Source organism: Salmo salar, chromosome ssa17, assembly GCF_905237065.1.
Source record: "Salmo salar chromosome ssa17, Ssal_v3.1, whole genome shotgun sequence".
Lineage (NCBI taxonomy): Eukaryota > Metazoa > Chordata > Actinopteri > Salmoniformes > Salmonidae > Salmo > Salmo salar.
The window spans coordinates 9,345,407-9,368,332 of NC_059458.1; the positions used below are offsets into that span (position 1 = coordinate 9,345,407).

General features: G+C 46.6%; 1 protein-coding gene across 2 annotated transcripts in view; it reads left to right on the top strand.

The window, feature by feature from the left end:
- Positions 1-22,926, top strand: part of LOC106575102 (neuropilin-2) — a 65,195-nt gene that overhangs the window by 31,152 nt on the left and 11,117 nt on the right. For both annotated transcript variants that reach the window (XM_014151295.2, XM_014151294.2), the window contains exons 8-12: positions 9,141-9,285; positions 10,545-10,894; positions 11,054-11,198; positions 16,985-17,065; positions 17,856-18,017. In XM_014151295.2, the coding sequence (XP_014006770.1) occupies positions 9,141-9,285; positions 10,545-10,894; positions 11,054-11,198; positions 16,985-17,065; positions 17,856-18,017 (883 nt within the window). The remainder of the gene's footprint in view (positions 1-9,140; positions 9,286-10,544; positions 10,895-11,053; positions 11,199-16,984; positions 17,066-17,855; positions 18,018-22,926) is intronic.

A 22,926-nucleotide genomic window follows, 5' to 3' on the forward strand; every position in this document is an offset into this window, starting at 1 on the left:
CATGGTAAGGAATGAGAAATTGACGTAATTTCTAACAGTTTTACCCACTGAGAGACTAGCTGGTTCAATTCGCTCTGGATAAGCGTGTCTTATCCAGACATTTAAATTACTCAAATGTAAATGTAATGTAATTCCCACATGGGTCGTGTAATACAGAAGTACACCGCTCCCAAGACAAATCTATATTAAGCTTGTGTGATTGACCTAAGCATTTTAACCATATTGAAAACGGGAGAAGTTTGTCTCTAAGTGAGGAGGTATTGAAGCTGTTGTATTGGGGCTGTTTTATAAAATATACAAACTAAAACCAGATTCAAACTTTTCTTCATTTGTCTGAAGTATATCCCAGTTATCGAGGCCAGGAGAGTTGGCTGCTCTGTTGTTGTTCTTCCGATGATACTGTGGGAATGACTGGGAATTATTTTGAGATTCCTGTTGGGAATGTGTATTGACATGAGTCATGTCCCTATCCCATGAAGTGTCTTCCTGATAGAGTGAGTGAGGAGGGAGGATCCTGCCAAACATGAACAATAGAGTCCACTGTGTGCCCATATCTATCTCTGCTATTCATCATCCTTTCACACACACACACACACACACACACACACACACACACACACACACACACACACACACACACACACACACACACACACACACACACACACACACACACACACACACCAGTGGGGTTGTAAACACAGCTGGAGTGTGGAAGAGGTGTGTGTGTGTGTGCTTGAGTTTGTTTACGTTTGTCAATGGGATAAGGTAGGAATTTAATAATCATACTCAATGTAAACGCGAACTCTGACCCAGATATGTATATGTTAAAGCCACCGTGGACTGTAGAGAGGGGGAGAGTAATCTGTTTTTTTATCTCCCTTTGGGGCCCCAGTCTGTCTGTTTCAGCTTTGGGTGATGGTGGGGGGGCATACAATGTCTGTGAGGCGATTATTTGAGGAAATGGATTTAGAATTAAATTAAAAACTCAAACAGCTGGAAATTCCACCCCTCCCCGTACACACACCACCGCTGACCTTAGAGCTGACTGTCTGGACTGGAGATCAGTTTTGACCAGGGGGTCACAGTCTGTCTAATAATATCCAGAACACACATTTACATACAGTTTGTGCATACCAGACGTAGGTTAAAATAGATGGGCGGGGTTTGTACATTTTAGATGATTCTATTGGTTCATACATACGCACAGGTCTGGTACACACACACACACACACACATACACACACACACACACCCTAAACCTCATAGAAACTGGTCATAATACGTATTCTAACCACCTCTTTCAATGCCCTCTCAGTGGACGTTATCTGGATCCATACAAGCTACAACGTCCCCTGTCCATATGAATGTTCCGTGACGGTTAATCCAACAATGGTGGCGTGCAGACAGACACACAGAGTTCGAGTTAGCCTGGCCCTAAGGCCCTAAGCCCTTAGAGATCCTTTAAGTGTTTAAACCAGGGAACACCATGGGGGGCATGGCAGTGAAAGGAGATTTGCCCTTCTGATTGTCATTTAACAGTTAGTTTCTATCTAAACTAATGGGCTGGTTATGGGAGTGTCGGAGTGTGTGTGTGTTTTGTAGGTTGTGTGTGTGTGTGTGTGTGTGTGTGTGTGTGTGTGTGTGTGTGTGAGTGTGAGTGTGTGTGTGTGTGTGTGTGTGTGTGTGTTTTGTAGGTTGTGTTTGTGTGTGTGTTTTGTAGGTTGTGTGTGTGTGTGTTTTGTAGGTTGTGTGTGTGTGTGTGTGTGTGTGTGTGTGTGTGTGTGTGTGTGTGTGTGTGTGTGTGTGTGTGTGTGTGTGTGTGTGTGTGTGTGAGTGTGTGAGCAGTGGGGAGCAGGGTGCCGACACATGGAAACAGGAGGTCTCTAGTCATTGTTCCGTAGTGAGCGACAGAAGGTTGGAAACATCAGCAGTTCTCATAAAGCAGATCTGAAGAATCACACAAGTTGCACCAGGGTCTTATTCATTAGTGCACACCGTAGCAAACAGAAAAGAAGCTATTCTTATTGGAAAAGCTCAGTTGGCTCCCTTCCTGTTTCAGCCTGTTTGCTTCAGTTTGGTTCCTAGTAAATACACCCCACGTCTATGATTCTGACTGAAATGGCATCATAGCATTGTTGCCAAATTGCTGTTCCTCTTCCTCTGTGTGTGACTGGCAGTGTGTTGTTGGAGCATGTGTGACTTATTAAATAGGCATCATGCTACTCACACATGCACATGGTTACTTGTCACAGCTCTCTCACACTCACACACACACACACATTCACACTCACACACACAGGAGTGGTGTATCAGCAGCACTCTGACACACATTCACACTCACACACACATACAGGCACACTCACACACACATGCACACACGCAGACACATATACACACAGACATACACACACATACAGGCACACTCACACACACATGCACACACGCAGACACATATATATACACACACATGCACACACGCATACACATATACACACATGCACTCACACACACGCACTCACACACACACACACACACACACACACACACACACACACACACACACACACATTGTGCCTGAATGAGGGATTCACATTAGCCCAAATAATAAACAGACATGGTGTGTGTCGCGGAAATGCACTGTCTTACTGTGCTAAATCTGCCACTCTGTTAGCTGGGAGGAAAACAGCCCATACTGCAGTTACAGCCTGTTACTCTCAGTCACACACACACACACACATTCACTCACACGCACACATGCAGGCACACACACACACACACAGACACACACACACACACACATAGACACACACACACACGCACTCACACATACAGTGGGGGGGGAAACTATTTGATCCCCTGCTGATTTTGTACGTTTGCCCACTTACAAAGAAATGATCAGTCTATAATTTTAATGGTAGGTTTATTTGAACATTGAGAGACAATAACAACAAAAAAATCCAGAAAAACGCATATCAAAAATGTTATAAATTGATTTGCATTTTAATGAGGGAAATAAGTATTTGACCCCCTCTCAATCAGAAAGATTTCTGGCTCCCAGGTGTCTTTTATACAGGTAACGAGCTGAGATTAGGAGCACACTCTTAAAGGGAGTGCTCCTAACCGCAGCTTGTTACCTGTAAAAAAGACACCTGTCCACAGAAGCAATCAATCAATCAGATTCCAAACTCTCCACCATGGCCAAGACCAAAGAGCTCTCCAAGGATGTCAGGGACAAGATTGTAGACCTACACAAGGCTGGAATGGGCTACAAGACCATCGCCAAGCAGCTTGGTGAGAAGGTGACAACATTTGGTGCGATTATTCGCAAATGGAAGAAACACAAAAGAACTGTCAATATCCTTCGGCTTGGGGCTCCATGCAAGATCTTACCTCGTGGGGTTGCAATGATCATGACAACGGTGAGGAATCAGCCCAGAACTACGCGGGAAGATCTTGTCAATGATCTCAAAACAGCTGGGACCATAGTCACCAAGAAAACAATTGGTAACACACTACGCCGTGAAGGACTGAAATCCTGCAGCGCCCGCAAGGTCCCCCTGCTCAAGAATTCAAATACATGCCCGTCTGAAGTTTGCCAATGAACTTCTGAATGATTCAGAGGACAACTGGGTGAAAGTGTTGTCGTCAGATGAGACCAAAATGGAGCTCTTTGGCATCAACTCAACTCGCCGTGTTTGGAGGAGGAGGAATGCTGCCTATGACCCCAAGAACACCATCCCCACCGTCAAATATGGAGGTGGAAACATTATGCTTTGGGGGTGTTTTTCTGTTAAGGGGACAGGACAACTTCACCGCATCAAAGGGACAATGGACGGGGCCATGTACCGTCAAATCTTTGGTGAGAACCTCCTTCCCTCAGCCAGGGCATTAAATGGGTCGTGGATGGGTATTCCAGCATGACAATGACCCAAAACACATGGCCAAGGCGACAAAGGAGTGGCTCAAGAAGAAGCACATTAAGGTCCTGGAGTGGCCTAGCCAGTCTCCAGACCTTAATCCCATAGAAAATCTGTGGAGGGAGCTGAAGGTTCGAGTTGCCAAATGTCAGCATCAAAACCTTAATGACTTGGAGAAGATCTGCAAAGAGGAGTGGGACAAAATCCCTCCTGAGATGTGTGCAAACCTGGTGGCCAACTACAAAAAAACGTCTGACCTCTGTGATTGCCAACAAGGGTTTTGCCACCAAGTACTAAGTCATGTTTTGCAGAGGGGTCAAATACTTAAATCCCTCAATAAAATGCAAATCATTTTATAACATTTTTGACATGCGTTTTTCTGGATTTTTTGTTGTTGTTATTCTGTCTCTCACTGTTCAAATAAACCTACCATTAAAATTATAGACTGATCATTTCTTTGTCAGTGGGCAAACGTACAAAATCAGCAGGGGATCAAATACTTTTTTCCCCCTCTGTAGACACACACACACAAACATATACGCAGGCATGTTTACACACTCAAGCACATAGACACACACACACATACGCATGTAGACACACATACACCTAACACACACACACACACACACACTAACCCACGCACACACTTGCAGTGTGATGAGAGAGAAATGAGAGAAGTGGGGCAGAGTGGGAGACATTGACAGAAACAACTGTTTGAGGGGGTGGGAGACCATTTCAAAGGAGTGCTGTACCTCAGCATCCACACACACTCCACACACTCCTCAGCCCTGCTGGCCTCCTCTTCAAGCCACTAGTGGAGAGCAGCCAGTTGGAACCAATCCCTACTGTCAACATCTTCATACGGAGCGAGGAAAAGGAGGGCAGGAGGGAGGGAGGGAGGGAGGGAGGGGGATGGATCGAAAGAGCGACAGAGAGAATAATGTCTTGTGCAGAGCTTGGCCACATCTCCCTGTGGTGCCATCAGTTTCAAGGGAAACACAGCAGAGATGGCAGCGGTGTGCCAAAAGCACCGGGACAGGGAGAGAGAGAGAGAGAGAGAGGGAGGGACAGAGAGAGAAGGCAAATAGATCATCTCAGGATGAGTAGAGCTTCTCTGTCTACTGTATCTCTCTCCCTCTCTCTCTCTCTCTCTCTCTGTCTCTCTGTCTACTGTATCTCTCTCCCTCTCTCTCTCTCTCTCTGTCTACTGTATCTCTCTCCCTCTCTCTCTCTCTCTCTGTCTACTGTATCTCTCTCCCTCTCTCTCTCTCTGTCTCTCTCTCTACGGTAGGTCTCCATTTGTTATTCTCTGTTTTCTCTCCATCTTGTTTTTAGAGAAGTGTTTTCATCAGGGAGACTCAGCCTAGTCTGACACGATCTCCTTCCACTACTCTGCACACACTCACACACACTCCCTCTCTTTCGCGGTGACCTCATTCTTCTCCGGAGGGTCATCAATAGTTAAATATCCACGGTGCCTCTGTCCCGCCGGTGTCCATCCGCTCCAGGCATTTGACCGTCACATAAACGTGGGAGGGGTTCCAGGGTGTGTATATGTGTGTGTGTGAACTGGTGCAGGAGTGCTAGGGTAGTGTGGGGTAAGATTTTCGTTGGGGGGTTCATTATCATTTCATGACCTGCCACATGAGGAGACAACATGACAATGTTAATTATTTAGCCCTCTTTGCCCTGTGTGTTGAGTAAGGGCGGAGCTAGACTGGTTACTCCCCCCCTATTCCCTCCCGTCGTCAGGCAGATTACAAAGTTCGCCCAGACAACTGGCTGAATGACACCCACAGTCTGCCATAGCAACAATGGCACGTCCCATACCATCACATACAATAACACACTCATGTAATTTGCTTGAACACATATGATGTACATAGAGCGTACACATGCTCTTACAAGAACTCATAGACACTCATATATACACATATATCCAAGCATCAACTCTTACACACACACACACACACACACACACACACACACACACACACACACACACACAGTTTTATGACCCTTCACCTGTTTCCAGCAAATGTCCAGGTGTCTAATGAGCTGAATGACCTTTGACCCTGCTGATAGGGATATTGAGGTCAGGGGTTAGGGGTCAGGATGTGACTAGAGAGAGGAAGGGGAAACGGAGGGGACTGGGGATGTCTGCAGCATGATTCTCCTCCTCCTATCCCCCACCCCCATTGCTCTCTTTCTCTTTCTCCCTCTCTCATATCCTTGTTTATTTTCTAAAAGCCCTCATGCCCCCCCCCCCCCCCCACACAAAAAAAGGTCTGTTGAATGTGCCTGACATCACAAAATGAAGTTTCCTTGTGGAAAAAAGGAATTTGTAAAATGTCGTTTTAAGTCTAAGGACTAGTCTGTGTGGTGAATGGTGGTTTGGGCCGTTAAAAGATAAGTGACATTATCTCTTCACCATCTGGCAGTAGGTGAGAACTGGTTATGTTTACTTCTGGGGGACAGTTTGTGGTTTGGACTCATGGGGGTTAGGTTAACACACAGACACACACACACACAGTGCACAGGGCCAAACAAAACCGGGGGGACAGAGTGGCCTCCGACACAGGGAGAGGAAGACCGGAAGAGAGAGAGAGAGATTGAAAACACTGTAGCGAGGGTGAAAGTGAGGGAGAGAGAGAGAAGGAATGGTGGGTAGAATGATTATAGCCTCAGATACATAGAGAGGAGAGAGAAGAGATGAGACGGGAAAATATAATACAAATAGTCTGAGAGAAGGAAAGACAAGGAAGGATAGAGAGAGGGAAAGCAAGAGAATGACCATAGACCCAGACACAAAGGAGAAGAGCGAAAGAGACAGATTGAAAGCGCATTCAAGTATTTGACTATAGGCCTACATTGCATATGACAATAGGCCTGCATTTCATGCAAAAAACATTGCTTTAAATAAACCTTATTAAAACCTTTAGCTCTGGCACCCTCTGTGGTCAGTTGGTGTAACGCCTGGCTGTCTATCTGGTGCATCTTGGGCCACAATACATGTTTCTACAGTGTCTTTGTCCCAAATGGAACCCTATTGCCTTTGTAGGGCCCTGGTCAAATGTAGTGCACTACATAGGAAATAGAGTCCCATTTGGAACACAGACAGTGTCTGTTTTAACTGATATTAAGCTTTTATCTGTGGTCCTTTCTTCCTCTGACTTCCTCTTATATCTGGAGTTGGACAGTCCACACTTGTTCTAACTGTAAATGAACCGTTATAACTGTCACTTGGAGTGAGTTTAGGGCTCATACTTCCTCTTATCGAAGTTTGTTTGTCTTTCTTTCTCATGGGGGGGGGGGTGTTATCACATGCCAGAAGACGGTCTTGTGGTTTCAGGCAATGAGCCTCACTTGAGAGGAAGAGGGGGAGATGGATAGAGAGCGGAGAGAGGGATGGGGGAGAGCGATGGAAAGAGAGAGAGAGAGAGGAATGGAGTTGTTATGGAGGTGTTTTGATGGGGTGGGGTTGGTGGAAGACCTCCAGGCCAGATAGAGGGATCGATGGAAAGAGAGAGAGAGAGAGAGAGAGAGGAATGGAGTTGTTATGGAGGTGTTTTGATGGGGTGGGGTTGGTGGAAGACCTCCAGGCCAGATAGAGGGATCGATGGAAAGAGAGAGAGAGAGAGAGAGAGAGGAATGGAGTTGTTATGGAGGTGTTTTGATGGGGTGGGGTTGGTGGAAGACCTCCAGGCCAGATAGAGGGATCGATGGAAAGAGAGAGAGAGAGAGAGAGAGAGGAATGGAGTTGTTATGGAGGTGTTTTGATGGGGTGGGGTTGGTGGAAGACCTCCAGGCCAGATAGAGGGATCGATGGAAAGAGAGAGAGAGAGAGAGAGAGGAATGGAGTTGTTATGGAGGTGTTTTGATGGGGTGGGGTTGGTGGAAGACCTCCAGGCCAGATAGAGGGAGCGATGGAAAGAGAGAGAGAGAGAGAGAGAGAGAGGAATGGAGTTGTTATGGAGGTGTTTTGATGGGGTGGGGTTGGTGGAAGACCTCCAGGCCAGATAGAGGGAGCGATGGAAAGAGAGAGAGAGAGAGAGAGAGAGGAATGGAGTTGTTATGGAGGTGTTTTGATGGGGTGGGGTTGGTGGAAGACCTCCAGGCCAGATAGAGGGATCGGACATGAGGTGGGTCAGACGTCTCCTCCCACCAGCATGATCTATCTGTCTGTTGTCTGTCTGTGTCCTTCCCCTGAACAGGAAGAGGCTCCTCCTATAGTCACATGTATCCTCTAACCTCTCTCCCTGAGGGGTCAGGAGAGGAAGGGAAGTGTAAGGAGGGTGGCGGACGTTTGTGGGCGGACGTTTGGGGCGGATGCCACAGGAAGTTGTCCGTGGTCATGTCCTGCCCTCCTGCAGAGACATCCTGTTACTTTTACAGAACACCCAATCCTGTCCGACCTTGCCCTGTCATGTCCCTCGAGCATTTCTGTCCACTGTTCAGTCCCCCCCAGGGTGGTAGTGTGCGTGGGTGGTGTGGGAAGGGGAGTGTGGGTGTGTGTGTGTTCGTGTGTGTGTGTGTGTGTGTGTGTGTGTGTGTGTGTGTGTGTGTGTGTGTGTGTGTGTGTGTGTGTGTGTGTGTGTCTGCCCTTCCAAACCCCTACCAGCCCTCACCTTTTGCCCCACAAACACAGACAGCTGGGTGGGTGTCATTGGATCTGTGTTTAGGTTGTCTGTGCTTAGCTGGGGCTCTGTGTGTGTGCAGCGAAGCGAGACTCACACTGCGGGCTATGGATGTGTGTGTGTGTGTGGCAGAGAGCGAGCGAGTGAGAGAAAGAGAGAGAGAACTGAAGATAGTATGTGGCTGAAACATTTACTCTGACTTGCTCGCACACTTCTTCACTTTTCCCAAGATTATTGTTTGCAATGCGAGGACAGCATCCCCTCCTTTTGACATGCACATCTCCTAGCTCCACACACATGCAGCACACTGATTTCATTTACATTTACATGTTGGTCATTCACTAGACGCTCTTATCCTGAGCGATTTACGGTCAAGAAATCGAGCACAGCAATCATCTCCTTTCACTGTGTCACTCACTCATTCACTCATCCCCATCACGCCGGCTGATGCATCGGGCAGCAACAAAGGCTCTCCACTTCTGTCAGTCTTTGGCCTTTGTGTGTGTGTGGTATAAAATGTGTGTGAGATCTTTTGATTGGTATAAAAGTCTAACCATGTACCCCTCTCTGTGTTGTTCTCCAGATATTCCATGCTAACACAGACCCGTCTGAGGTGGTGCTGAACCGCGTACCCCAGCCGGTCTTAGCCCGCTTCGTACGCATCCGGCCTCAGAGCTGGAAGAGCGGCATTGCCCTGCGCTTCGAACTCTACGGCTGTCAGATCATAGGTGTGTGTGTGTGTGAGAGAGCTACATTCTATCCTCTGTCCCACTGCACATCAAAACAGAGTCATTTTCTTTGGAGAGACAAAATGTGTTTCTGGCATCTCCTGCTCTGTCAGTGAAGAAACGTAAAGAATCCCCTTAGAAGAAACGCCAGCCAGTTTATGCATTAACTACGCAGTAACATGAGCGCACACACACTCACACACGCACACATAAGAACTCCCGACAGCAACCAGAGCATTAGTCTAATCAAAGTTTTACTCCGTTCTCAGCCAGCCAGCGCGTCTCCAATCCCTCCCTCCTCCGTATTCGCCTCTTCTCTCACGCTCACTCTCTCTATCTTTCTACTATGTTTCTGCTCTCCTTCCTCTTTCTCCTCCTTTCTCCCTCGTGATCATTATTTTCTCACTTCCATTTTCTCTCTCATTCCATACTCTGTTCTTGCGTTTCCCTCTTTCTCTCTCTCCCTCTCCACCTACTCCAATTCTCTCGATCAACCTCCTTTCTCTACCTCTGAATAATTCTGTCTCTCTCCTTTTCCCTCTTCCTCTCTTGCCCTTTTACACTGTTTTTGATGTCAGGATACCAACCTACTTTCTCTCAACCCCTACAATATCGCAGATTGCAGTATGTCACAAGAAAGGGTCACAATCAATCATTCATGTCACTCTTGTTCACTTGTAAATCTTGAACTGTGATTCACAGAGAGGGAGATAGAGTAGCACTCATTACGCACGATGACCTCACGTTGATACACACACACACACACACACACACACATTTCTGTTGCCATTTGTCCTTAATTTACATTCATTGCTAGTGCTGTGACATAACAGCATGAAACTTTGATCTGTGTACTCTTAACCGTCAACCCTACTAATGCTCTCCTCTCTGCTCCTCCTCACTCTCTTTCTCCTCTCTCGGTCTCACTCCGTCTCGTCTCGTCTCTGGTCTTCTCTCCTCTGTTTCTCCCTCGGTCTCTTCCTCGCTAACCTCCTCTGCCTACCGCTTTCTCTCTCTTCCCCTACCATTCTCCCTCTCTTTCCCTCGCTCTTTCTGCCCTCTCTCTCTCCTAGTTCCATCTCTCTCTCCTCCTCCTCTATCATCTCCTGTAACCCCTCCCCTTCTCTCTCATTGCTTCTTTGTGAGGTTTGAAATGTGATCGTTTTGTGTAATGTATGACATTGAACCAAATAAAGGGGATTTTTTTTAATAGATCATTTCCACCCCCTCCCGTCCCTCTCCCTCCTCCTCTTCTTCAGATGCTCCGTGTTCAGAGATGCAGGGCCTCCTCTCTGGCCTGCTCCCCGACGCCCAGATCTCAGCCTCGTCGGCTCGAGACATGCTGTGGTCCCCGGGGAACGCCCGCCTGGTGGCCAGCCACTCAGGCTGGTTCCCCGGCCCCGCTCAGCCCCTGGCTGGGGAGGAGTGGCTCCAAGTGGACCTGGGTGTCCCCAAGATGGTCCGGGGGATCATTACCCAGGGGGCGAGGGGCGGAGAGGGGACAAGCAGCACCGACAACAGGGCCTTTGTGAGGAAGTACCGCGTGGCGCACGGTCTAGACGGGAAGAACTGGGAGTATGTCATGGACAGCAAGACCAGCCTGCCCAAGGTGGGTGTGGGGGAGGGGGACATGTGTAGGGGTGGGGGTGATGTGGGGGTTGTGTGTGTGTGTGTGTGTGTGTGTCAGTCTAAAGTGTGATTTATACTCATTTCAGTCATCTATATAAAGATTTCAATAGTTCTGCTTTATTTGTGTGTTGTGTTGCAGATATTTGAGGGGAATACCCACTACGACACCCCTGAGCTACGGCGTTTTGAGGAGACCCTGGCCCAGTTCATCAGGATCTATCCAGAGAGGTGGTCTCCTGCCGGGATCGGGATGAGAGTGGAAATACTGGGCTGTGGCGTGCCAGGTAAGACTCGATCCCGTGGTTCTAGTGATAACACTCCCGGCTTAGACACATGTACACTCCTCTCCCCACCGGAGACCGGGGTTCAGTCCCCGCTCCAAACTTTCCATCTGTTTCTCCTCTCTGTCAAAATACTCTACAAATATATCTATTTTTTTAAAGTGTGTTGGCGTGCGCATGCTATATATCACCTGCGAGTCTACTGGATACCCGAGTTGGGAGTTGGAAAGCAAGTGGAAGTGGAAAAGTGAGGGAAGACTTGGAAAGAGTGAAGGTTAAAGTTACAAGGAGTGGAGAAAGGTTTGGACGGGTTCTGAGGAATCGGTCCCAAGGGTACCACGCACACACACACTGCTGGTATGGTCTGCTATCCAGATGTGAGGCAGTAGACACATCTGGTCTCTCACTACTCTCACTGGGCCTACGCAGGACGCCTGAGTTACAGCGCCAGACAGTGGGCTCAACACCTACACACACACACCATCACTGCAAGCATACAGTACACACACACACACCTCATCTCCCTGAGCTGCTTCTAGGCTCCTCTCTCTGTTCCCACCCTGAATAGAATGTTCAACACATACACACACACAGACAGACAATGGCTCCTAATGGGCCTGCACAGAACGTCTGTGCTGAAGTCTCAACACCTACACACTGTAGTCAGTGTGTGTGTGTGTAAGGTACACAGCCCTGTTTGGTGGTGTAAGGATGATGTGGACCTCTTCATTTTTTATCACACTATTCTCTGACTCACTCACTACGCCATTACAGGAGAAACAAAGCCAGAACCCTCCATTAACACAGAACAAGAGGACACCAACACACACACTCGCTCTCTGTCAGAATAACAGGCTAGTGCCCTTTGTTAGGGACCCTCAGTACCACACCCATGATTGGCCTACATGAAAGATTGACAAATGAGCTGCATTCCTCCCCTCCCTACATCTCTCTCTCTCTCCTTGCTGTCCTCTGTCGCTCCCTCCTCACCCCATCCCTTCCTGCTGCTGCCCCCCAGTGGGGTCTCCACATAGGCGCTGGGATTCAAACCGGCATCCCTTCACCTTGAGGCTACAGCCACAGCCGTCCCGATGTTAACCCTGCCACATGTAAAAGGCATTGAGAACAGGTGAAAGCCCCGTGTTAATGCAATGCGTCACAGGCTTCTCTTTATTGGACACGGAGGAGATCCCAGAGAGATGGAGTAGTTTAACACCACACACGAGTGTTCACAGTGCGTGAGGGTTGGAGTGCTGTGCCTCGTATCACCGGAGGGAGGATTGTAAATCTTTTGCCATCCCTCCTTTTTGCTCCCATCACCTCTCTTTCTCTCCTTTCTCTGTCTCTCACTCGCTCTCCCTCTATCCTCCGTCTTCCTCTTGCCCCCAACTATCTCACTATCTTTCTCTCTCCCTCTCTCTCACTGTTAAATCCCACACATGGCTCTGTTCTCTCCTCTCTCTGTTCCCACCCTTAGGCATAGTGCGTGGGTCTGAAAATGTTTTTTTTCTTCATTCTTCCTCCACTCTCCTCTTCTGTTTCTCATCACCCCCCCTCCTCCCTCCCCCCCCCTCTGTTCTCTGCTGTCCATTCCAGGCTCTTTGGTCTTATTTCTTACACACACACACACACTTATGCACACACATACGCATCGAGCACAAAACTCTGCCTGGATATCTCATGTCTTCTTTCAAGATCAACTTCAGAGGTTTCTCTTAGGCTTTGCTTCACAGTCTTCACGGACATATTGGGTTCTATTTTAACCTTTTACTGCAGTGGACTAAATCACGGACACACAGAGTGTTTCTTGGTCTAAAACACATCTACTTTGAAACAAAAGTTTACACCTCACACACAAACAAAAGCCCCCTGTAAAAGACGACACCATTTCAGATATAGAGTTGAAATGTATTCAATTTACACTTTATAGACATCACAGAAGACCAAAAAAAATAAATGCAAGTTTGACATTGAAACAGTATTTTTGGCATATTTTTTTGAATCATGTTGATTAATTATGAATAAATTACAGGTGTGACACTCATTGGCCAATCAACACATTTCATAGTTTAATACTGCATGCTGTTGTCTCAGGTTATTGACGTCTTTGCGTTGTCATCAACTCCAATTAGGCTGGGGGCACGAAATATTCTCTTCCTAGTCCACTGTGGATTGAATAGCATAGGCTATACTAATGAGTAATACCAACAGTAAAAAAAAAAAAACATCTAGTGTTTAATCAATATGTTTGGATGTAATTGGCTTCAATGAATAAAGGCCTTTTCACATCGCACATATAAGAAGAAAACAAAATACTACGCTCCTGTGAATTGTATTATGAGTGAGGCACGTTCTCAATAAGCAATGTATAGCCTGGGCCTACCGTTGATATGGCGTTATAGGACTGAATCATTTGAATATGTTTTGGAGGAGTACGTCTTTGGTAACAGGACAATATGTGCTCTTTTGGAATGGGGATGTATACAAGCCTATGCACTGGAGGTAGGCCTATGTGAATAATGCAAAAGCATGCTGACTAAGAGTGAAACATTTATAAAACTTTTTTGGCTAATGCATGGCCAGGATAAGAAAGACACCAGACGCATTGCTGTTGAAACAGCTTTCGTTATTGTAAGGTAAGGGTAGCCAAAAAGGGAATGTGTTTTAGTCAAACGAAACAGAAAACAAGCAAACCTCTTTAAATGATGGGCATATAGCCTGCGTTGAGGGTTTTTTACGCACATCCAAAATAATAACAGGAGCTGGCTAAAATAACGCACAATAGCCTACTGTACATCGATACAAAGGGGGTGTCCGCTCACTGTTTTGCTGCTCTCAAACGTTATCTTTTAATAAAGCTTTCGTGATTTAAGATGTATTCCAAAGTGAGCGAATGCATTGGGCAGGACAACAAAAACAGCCTTCATTGAGAGGAGGGAAGGCTATACTTGTTTTTTAATAAAATGAAAGGAAATGGGATTTTTAAAACAAATGTATACTCCATACCAGGTTTACGGGCACAAAAAGTACATCTCTCTTGTTCCATGTGCATATGGGCACTGTACGTGATGGCTGGATTGGCTGCACTTCTGCTGTCAAAATCCGTGCCATAAACAACCGCGTTATTGCTAAAACAAGATTTTGGTCGGTTTTAAATATCCCCACGGGCGCTGCCTGAAATTGGCTCACGTTTTTAAGGACGCAGCTAAAACATTGCCACCCCTCCCACCTCCGCACAAGCAAGCCCATATAAAACAGCTAAACGACCAATCCTGGCGCTAGGGTTTGAAGCCAGTTTTAACAGGTCACAATATTGTAAAGGAGCGTGCGTTTGACAATTGCGCTGGTTTAATGCCTGCCGAAAATGGAGCCCATTGTCTTATTCCTTTTGATAATGATAATCCAGAGTGTGGGGAGGATGTTAACGCTTTGCTGTGTTTGTGTCTCTGCACTCTTGTTTGCGCCAGCGTTTTCTCCCTTACCATGTGACGTGGGTGTCATAGGGGGTGATGACCCCTCTTATAACACTTAACCCTACATGTCCGGCAGGGAAGGAAAAACAACATGTTTTTCCAGCATGCACAATGTCGTGTGTGTGTGTGTGTGTTTTACAGAGACTCGTTACATAATTGACTTTTTTTTTTGTTGCTCATATTTTGCTGAGTCATATTCTTTGGAGAGAGCTATGGCTGTTTTCCAGAAGAGAAGGAGCGAAGTCGGGGGCTGGGGGAATTGAGAACAGTGAGAAAGGGGAAGGGTTGGAGCGCTGTTCAGTGTATTCTCTGTAACATGACAGTTCCCCTGGTGCAGTTTGTATCAAGCGTCTCAGAGTAGGACTTCTGATTTGGGATCGGTTTTGCGTTTTAGATCACAATAAATGACATAACATAGATAGAGCTCTGAGTAGATCCTAAAACAGGCTTCCTACTATAAGACACTTGATACATATAGGCCCTGTACCGGTGCCCCCGCACATTGACTTAACACTTTTTTTTCTTAAACTTCTTAAAGCATTGTTGGTTAAGGGCTTGTAAGTACGCATTTCACTGTAAGGTCTACTACACCTGTTGTATTCAGCACATGTGACAAATCAAATTTGAATTGATTTGAAGGGGCCATTCCTGCATGAGGGTCCCTCTCCCTGCATGAGGAGGCCTTCTGATACGTGAGGGGGCCTTCTGATGCATGAGGGGATCCTCTCCCTGCATGGTTAGTCCTTCTCCTGCTTCTGCTGCACGAGGAGGCCCTCCTGCACGAGGAGGCCTTCTGCACAAGGAGAAAGGCACAGTGATACTGTATAAGGGCCGGCCTCTCGGTGCAGCTCTGTAGCTGCTTCCTCACACATGTCATGGAGTGGAGAGCCCTCGGGGCGAGGCAGGCAGGTCATAGCTCCTCGTCTCTTTCCTGTTACCCCTGACACCTCTGTCATACACGCACACACAGGCACACACACCCCTGTCACACCCCACAAAGGTCAAGCCGTTTACACTGTGACAAGGCCTGACCTTTGAAAGCACAGAGATGCAATGGCTCGGAGGAATGGCTTACGCTAAGGGGGATAAAATAACAGGATACACAGTCCTCGGATGTGAAAAAGGTTAGGGAGGAGTAGGGGGTTAATGTATTGCCGGTGGGGTCCCCATAGCTCCTTGGTGATTAAAATCTGATAGGCCAACTAATTTCCTCTGTACAGGGTGTGACATTACCGTTAGGCTAATGTCACGCAGTCAGAGACCTCAGCAGCTGGCCACTGTTCTTTCACCTAGTGCTATTTAGTTGTGTTTTTCCACAGCGCCAGACGTCCGGCTGCATTCCTTTCATCCGTTGAAGTTTTACCTCACAGGCAGTTGTGTCACGGTAAAATGTCAAAGGATCAATCATCTATGGTGTCCATATTAGGACAGCCTCATTCCCAGCAGGACTAGTTTCACTCTCAGCAGGACTCGCTTTCAATCGGTCCTAATGGGGACAACGTAATCAACTTCCCTCCGTGTTTGTCGTTGAATGTATGACTGCTTTGGGGGTGGGGGGGGATGTTTTGCCGTCTTGGATACACATTTTTACATAGAAATGATCAGAAAGCACAAGTTGAATGTACAGTATACTCTAAGGCAGGGGTTCCCAAACTTTTTAGAACAGAGTCTGGAAGAGAGTTTCCACAAATTCCCATATGATAATATGATTAGGACCTTGGTTAGACTGGTTGGAAAGCAGAGATCAACCCAAACCTTTCCCTCTGTCATTGCATAACGAAACCAGGGTTGTCCCATCTGGTCCCAATAACATGGCTACTTATTGCCGATAACATTCCTAATGCAGCCTGTAGGCCATGTTCCGCTGGAAGGAGTGTGTGTGTGTGTGATCCTCCATTCCAAGGTGAACTAGCTAGACCCATCCATCACCCATGGAGCCAGTGGTGTCTGGCCTGTCCTGCCAGGGCCCCAGCGGCTGGTCTGACTGGGCTGTGGATGGAGGTGGAGACAGTGGAGACCCATGGAGGGAGGGAGATGTCTGGGCTAAGAGACACAACATGACTGGGCTACTACCGCCTGGGTCAGCCTGTCACCTCGACTGGGAGGGAGGGAGGGAGATGACCTCAGACTCTCATTTAGGCGCGTGGAGTGAGCAGAGATTGAGCAATTGTATTCATGGGCAAACTGTTGATTAGTCAGAAAGCTGTGGTCACATTCACAGAGCGGTGTTGTTTCTTTGAGTGTGTTACATTGAGTATGTTTCATTTTGAGCATCTTGGATGTAACTGACAACACTTATGTGTTGTGTCTCCATAGAAACCAGCACTCTGGCCAACACAGCCACTCCCACTTTGTCTAGTCCAATGGAGAGCAGCACTGCCCAGCGGGCGAGCAGAGGTGAGCGTCTGTAAGCATGCTATGTGGAAATGTTGCATATAGATAAATTGTTTGTATGTACACTGGGGTCACTTAGGAATGTCCTTGTTTTTGAAAGAAAAGCAAAAAAAAATTGTCCATTAAAATAACATCAAATTGATCAGAAATACAGTGTAGACATTGTTAATGTTGTAAATGACTATTGTAGCTGGAAACGGCTGATTTTTAATGGAATATCTACATAGGCGAACAGAGGCCCATTATCAGCAACCATCACTCCTGTGTTCCAATGGCACGTTGTGTTAGCTAATCCAAGTTTATCATTTTAAAAGGCTAATTGATCATTAAAAAACCCTTTTGCAATTATGTTAGCACAGCTGAAAACTGTTGTGCTGATTAAAGAAGCAATAAAACTGGCCTTCTTTAGACTAGTTGAGTATCTGGAGCATCAATTAGCCTTTTAAAATGATAAACTTGGATTAGCTAACACAACGTGCCATTGGAACACAGGAGTGAAGGTTGCTGATAATGGGCCTCTGTTCGCCTATGTAGATATTCCATTAAAAATCAGCCGTTTCCAGCTACAATAGTCATTTACAACATTAACAATGTCTACACTGTATTTCTGATCAATTTGATGTTATATTAATGGACAAAATATTTTGCTTTTCTTTCAAAAACAAGGACATTTCTAAGTGACCCCAAACCTTTGAACGCTAGTGTATGTTATTGTAGAATGTTTGATTGAGGTCTCTCTCTCGATCTCTCTCTGTCTTTCTTTCTCCGTCCCTCTCCCACCCTTTCTCTCCAGGAGCTAGCTCCTCCCCTCCATCCATGGGTGGTGTGTGTGACTTTGAGCAGGGCCTGTGTGGCTGGACTCACGACCCCAGCGCCTCGCTCCATTGGTCCCTCCACAACAGCTCCAAAGCCCCAGCCCAGGGCCCCAGCCTGGACCTCACTCTGCCCCCCACCGGTAAGTCTCCCTGAGCATAGCACAGCGAGCTTCCCCGCCTAAATCAGGGTTGTCAATGGTGGTTCACCACAACCATGTTCAGAAGGCAAGAAAGAGGTTAAATAGCCACTTGGGCTAATTTAGCTTGATATACAGTAGTCCTTGTTTAGTGTTTGTGAACATGTGGATGTACAAAAACTCTGTTTGAGCCCCAGCCGAGGCTGCTTTTGTGACTTATAAACACACACAACCACACAGACGTACACACACGCTCACACGCACACACTTATAATGTGTAAGTCATCCAGTCTGCTGTATGTGACTGCGCTACAACTCTGTGATGTTAACGGATCGTTCCGGGAAAAGTTAAGAACCAGCAGCACTTACTAACTACAGAGGCAAGAGATTACAGAGGAAAAAACCAGGAAAACCATTATTCCCAGCCGCGCATTCCTGCCCCTCGATTACCTTGCAGGCAAATCTCTGGCTCTCTAAGTAGACTTCCATGTACTTAGAGCAATTATTAAGTTCCTTTTATACATACCCCCAGATCAAAAAAGAGTGAAGCTTTTGGCATATTAATTAAAGATATGAGCAGTTTGGAGTTTTTCTTTGAGGTTTTCTTACACTGACTGTGCTATAAATGGCATCCCATTCCCTATATGGTGCACTACTTTTGACCAGGTCCCTATGAGACGGCCCTACGGGTCCTGGTCAAAAGTAGTGCACTATAATAGAGAATAGGGGGCCATTCGGGACTCAGCCACTGGGGGTTAAAGGGATTGTTATCCTGACCTTGTTTTAAAATTCATTGGTTTTGATATATTTCGAATAGGGCCCATGAAATATTTAACGAGCTGAGGCTGTGAAGAATTGAAGGGGGAGTTTCAGGACCTGCCCGAGCTCAGTGGTTGGGGATGTCTGTCACCTGGGCTTTATATTGGGGGATCCCTGGGTATGTAGGTCGAAGATTGTAGCCAAATCATCATTAGCCTAGGAGAGAGGTTCTCATTCTCCCTTTCTCTCTCTCCCATTCTCCCTTTCTCTCTCCCTCTCACTCAGTCTCACTCTCCTGCGCTCTCTGCCTCTTTCTCTCTCTCTCTCCCCCTCTCTCCCTCCCTCCCTTTATCTCTCTCGTGACCCAGAAAACCCAGACCCAGTAACCTCTTGATCTCTCTTTTAAAATGTGAAAACATAACAGCCGGAGAACTAGCGCCGTAGCATATCAGCGTGTGGTGCTGGCGGCGTCGATAGCGAGGCCTGCGTTTGTAGATTGAGTTCTCGTTGTCTTCGCTCGCTGCAGGAGACTGCTGAGAAAATGGATTAATAATGCTGTTGCATCACATCACGTGAACGCGCCCCTTCTCGATGATGAGCCGTCTGCTGAACAAGCTGCGGAACAATGGGGGGAGCGTTCAGAGACGCCGGGTTCACCCGAGGTGTAGGGAGACGGTTGATAAAGTGGGGGATGTTTTCTGTGTGGTGAAGACCCACACATGCAGATGTACGGACGCATACACACACTCATACACACACTCGCACACACTCACACACACAGATATACACAGTGATAGACAGTGCCGTATGGTGCTGAATGGGAGGGCTCCTTACACACACTGTGGTGTTTGGAAAGGCCAAGCGAGACCCTGTCACACACGCTGTCTGATGTGACACACACACCAGAGAGCAGAGGGGGGCTGCCATCGTGGATGAAGCCTTCTTCCCCTCCACAGATACTACTGTGTGATCTGCTAGACAGACTATTAGGTGGCTACACACACATACTGTACTGCACAGCATAATACACACTTGAATGTAGTAAGCTTTCTCTCCCTCTCGCATACAACACACATTTCAGTCGTCTCCAAGATTCAAGTTAGGCACACATTGTAGGGTGACATTTCCTTGACAAAAGTGTTAAATTCATAACAAGTGAGTTATCTGAATTTACATTGTGGATGCTGATTCCTGTCCAGGTAGTCTAAACCTTTAATATAATCAAATAAATGATTTAGTTCCCTCCACGATGTACATACAATAACCATAACATGGACACAAAAGAACAATGCTGAATTTAGTTTGCAATAAATCAAACATTTATTTTTCTATAGAAAATAGTCAAGCTTGTGGTCTTTTGGCTGTGACACTGACCCTCCATTTCAGTGAAAAATGACCCTTAGAGTCCCTCACATTTACATCCTCCTCCTCTTGGGGTCATGGTCCTGGTCAGTGCTGCTGCTGTTCCTCATATCGCCAAAATCTCTCTTAGTGAAGGCTGCTGATTGGTTGTTGGAGACTGCTGTCTGGCTCGATGGCCAAAACATAACGGCATTCGGCTGGCTGGATGACCAAAATGTAGCGGCTGCTGATTGGCTGGGCCAGACTGTTGTCTTGGTAGTGGCTGCTGATTGGTTGGGCCAGACTGTGTTCTTGGTAGTGGTTGCTGACTGGCTGGGCCAGACTGTTGTCTTGGTAGTGGCTGCTGATTGGTTGGGCCAGACTGTGTTCTTGGTAGTGGCTGCTGACTGGCTGGGCCAGACTGTTGTCTTGGTAGTGGCTGCGGATTGGTTGGGCCAGACTGTGTTCTTGGTAGTGGCTGCTGACTGGCTGGGCCAGACTGTTGTCTTGGTAGTGGCTGCGGATTGGTTGGGCCAGACTGTGTTCTTGGTAGTGGCTGCTGACTGGCTGGGCCAGACTGTTGTCTTGGTAGTGGCTGCTGACTGGCTGGGCCCGACTGTGTTCTTGGTAGTGGCTGCTGACTGGCTGGGCCAGACTGTGTTCTTGGTAGTGGCTGCTGACTGGCTGGGCCAGACTGTTGCCTGGCCTTTAGCTGCTGATTGACTGGGCCAGACTTTTGCCTGCCAAGTGGCTAGTGCTTGGCTGTTGTCTTTCACCTCCACAACAACATCGACATCCATTGGCTCCACATCCTGATGACAATGCACTTGATTGTTGTTGTTGATCTGGGGCCCCTCTTTCCAGTCCATAAAATGATCCTGGTCTTGTCCATAGCTGGAGTTTGGCTGGAAGGTGGCAGGGGCTGAGTTGGGCTGGAAGGTGGCAGGGGCTAAGTTGGGCTGGAAGGTGGCAGGGGCTGAGTTGGGCTGGAAGGTGGCAGGGGCTAAGTAGGGCTGGAAGGTGGCAGGGGCTAAGTAGGGCTGGAAGGTGGCAGGGGCTAAGTTGGGCTGGAAGGTGGCAGGGGCTAAGTTGGGCTGGAAGGTGGCAGGGGCTAAGTTGGGCTGGAAGGTGGCAGGGGCTAAGTTGGGCTGGAAGGTGGCAGGGGCTAAGTTGGGCTGGAAGGTGGCAGGGGCTGAGTTGGGCTGGAAGGTGGCAGGGGCTGAGTTGGGCTGGAAGGTGGCAGGGGCTGAGTCGGGCTGGAACTGGCATGCAGGCGGGGTAGTCAAAAATCCACTTTGCCATTGTCCCTGCAATGAATCAATCAATAAATCACATTGTACTTATAAAGGCCTTTTTACATCAGCATTTGTCTCAAAGTGTTTTTGAGAAACCCGCCCTAGACCCAGGGCTCTGGGCAAAAGTATTTCACTAGCTATATAGGGAATAAGTTGCCATTTCAGACTCACTATAATCTAGGCCAAACAAACCTGGTTCGGGTTCTGGTAGGCAGCCACTCCAGGCACGGGAGATCCTCCTGTCATCTGTGTGATCAGCCATGAGGCCAGAACATCCTTAGGAACCATCCCCAACACTAACCAGGTGAACTGGTCCAAAGGGAAGGGATGGAGGGGCCCAAACTGGCTCAGAAATTGGAGATAGTCCATTATTGAAAGAACTTGGTGCAATTATATGTTTTTTAAATTGTTCAGAGCAGATAGCAATGTGATAGGCAACGCTTTCAAGTGCCTAAATGATGTGGTTGACCTCTAGAACATTGCTTCCCAGGTGTTCTGATGACATCACAGCTGCATCACAATCGAGGTCAATGACTATGACATTGTGCACAAGCTCATTGAGTTCTGTTTCCATGGTCGAGCTTCAACTAAACAGCAATAAAGGCCCATTTCTTAATAAAAATGTGTTTGCTATGAAATAAATCCAATAAATGTGTTCTATGAAGCTGAGGGATGGAACTGGAGAAGTATAATCACCAAACAATTTGTAGATGGAGCTATAGATTCAAGGACTGAAAGTCCATGGGGTCAAAATGATCGTTTGAATCATATGTTGAAGATAGATACCTGTTGCCTGGGTACAGGGGGACATATACTATTTATATATATATATATATATATATACACTATTTATATATATATATATATATATATATATACACTATTTATTTATATATATATATATATACACTATTATATATATATATATATACACTATTTATATACTATTTATATATAAAAATAGTATATAAATAGTGTATATATATATAAATAGTGTATTTATATACTATTTATATATATATATACACTATTTATATACTATTTTTTTATATATATATATATATATATATATATATATATATATATATTACATCATTCATGTCAGTTTAATATATAACGGTTTATACATGAACATTCAGTTGGAATATGGTGATGCCAATATCCATCACTTCGTTGTAGTGCCTCTTGGACAATATTCACACACACGCACACACGTGATGATTTATATCTGTAGTTCCCTCACATAACTGCTCTAACACACACTGCGATAAAGCACAGGTGATTTTGTCAGGATTGTGTTGATACTGGTCCATCGCCCACTTAACTCTTCCCCACCCGTGTGTCAGGGTTCCGAGTCCACATCCAATTCACTCACTAAACATCTTCTACAAACAACTGACTGTGTTTAACACAATGCTATTGTCTAATGGGTCTACCTGAATACCAATGGGAATGACTCCCTTCGGTTGGCTGTGAATTCATCCCCTTCCCTTAGTGCTCTCACTGACCCTATTCTT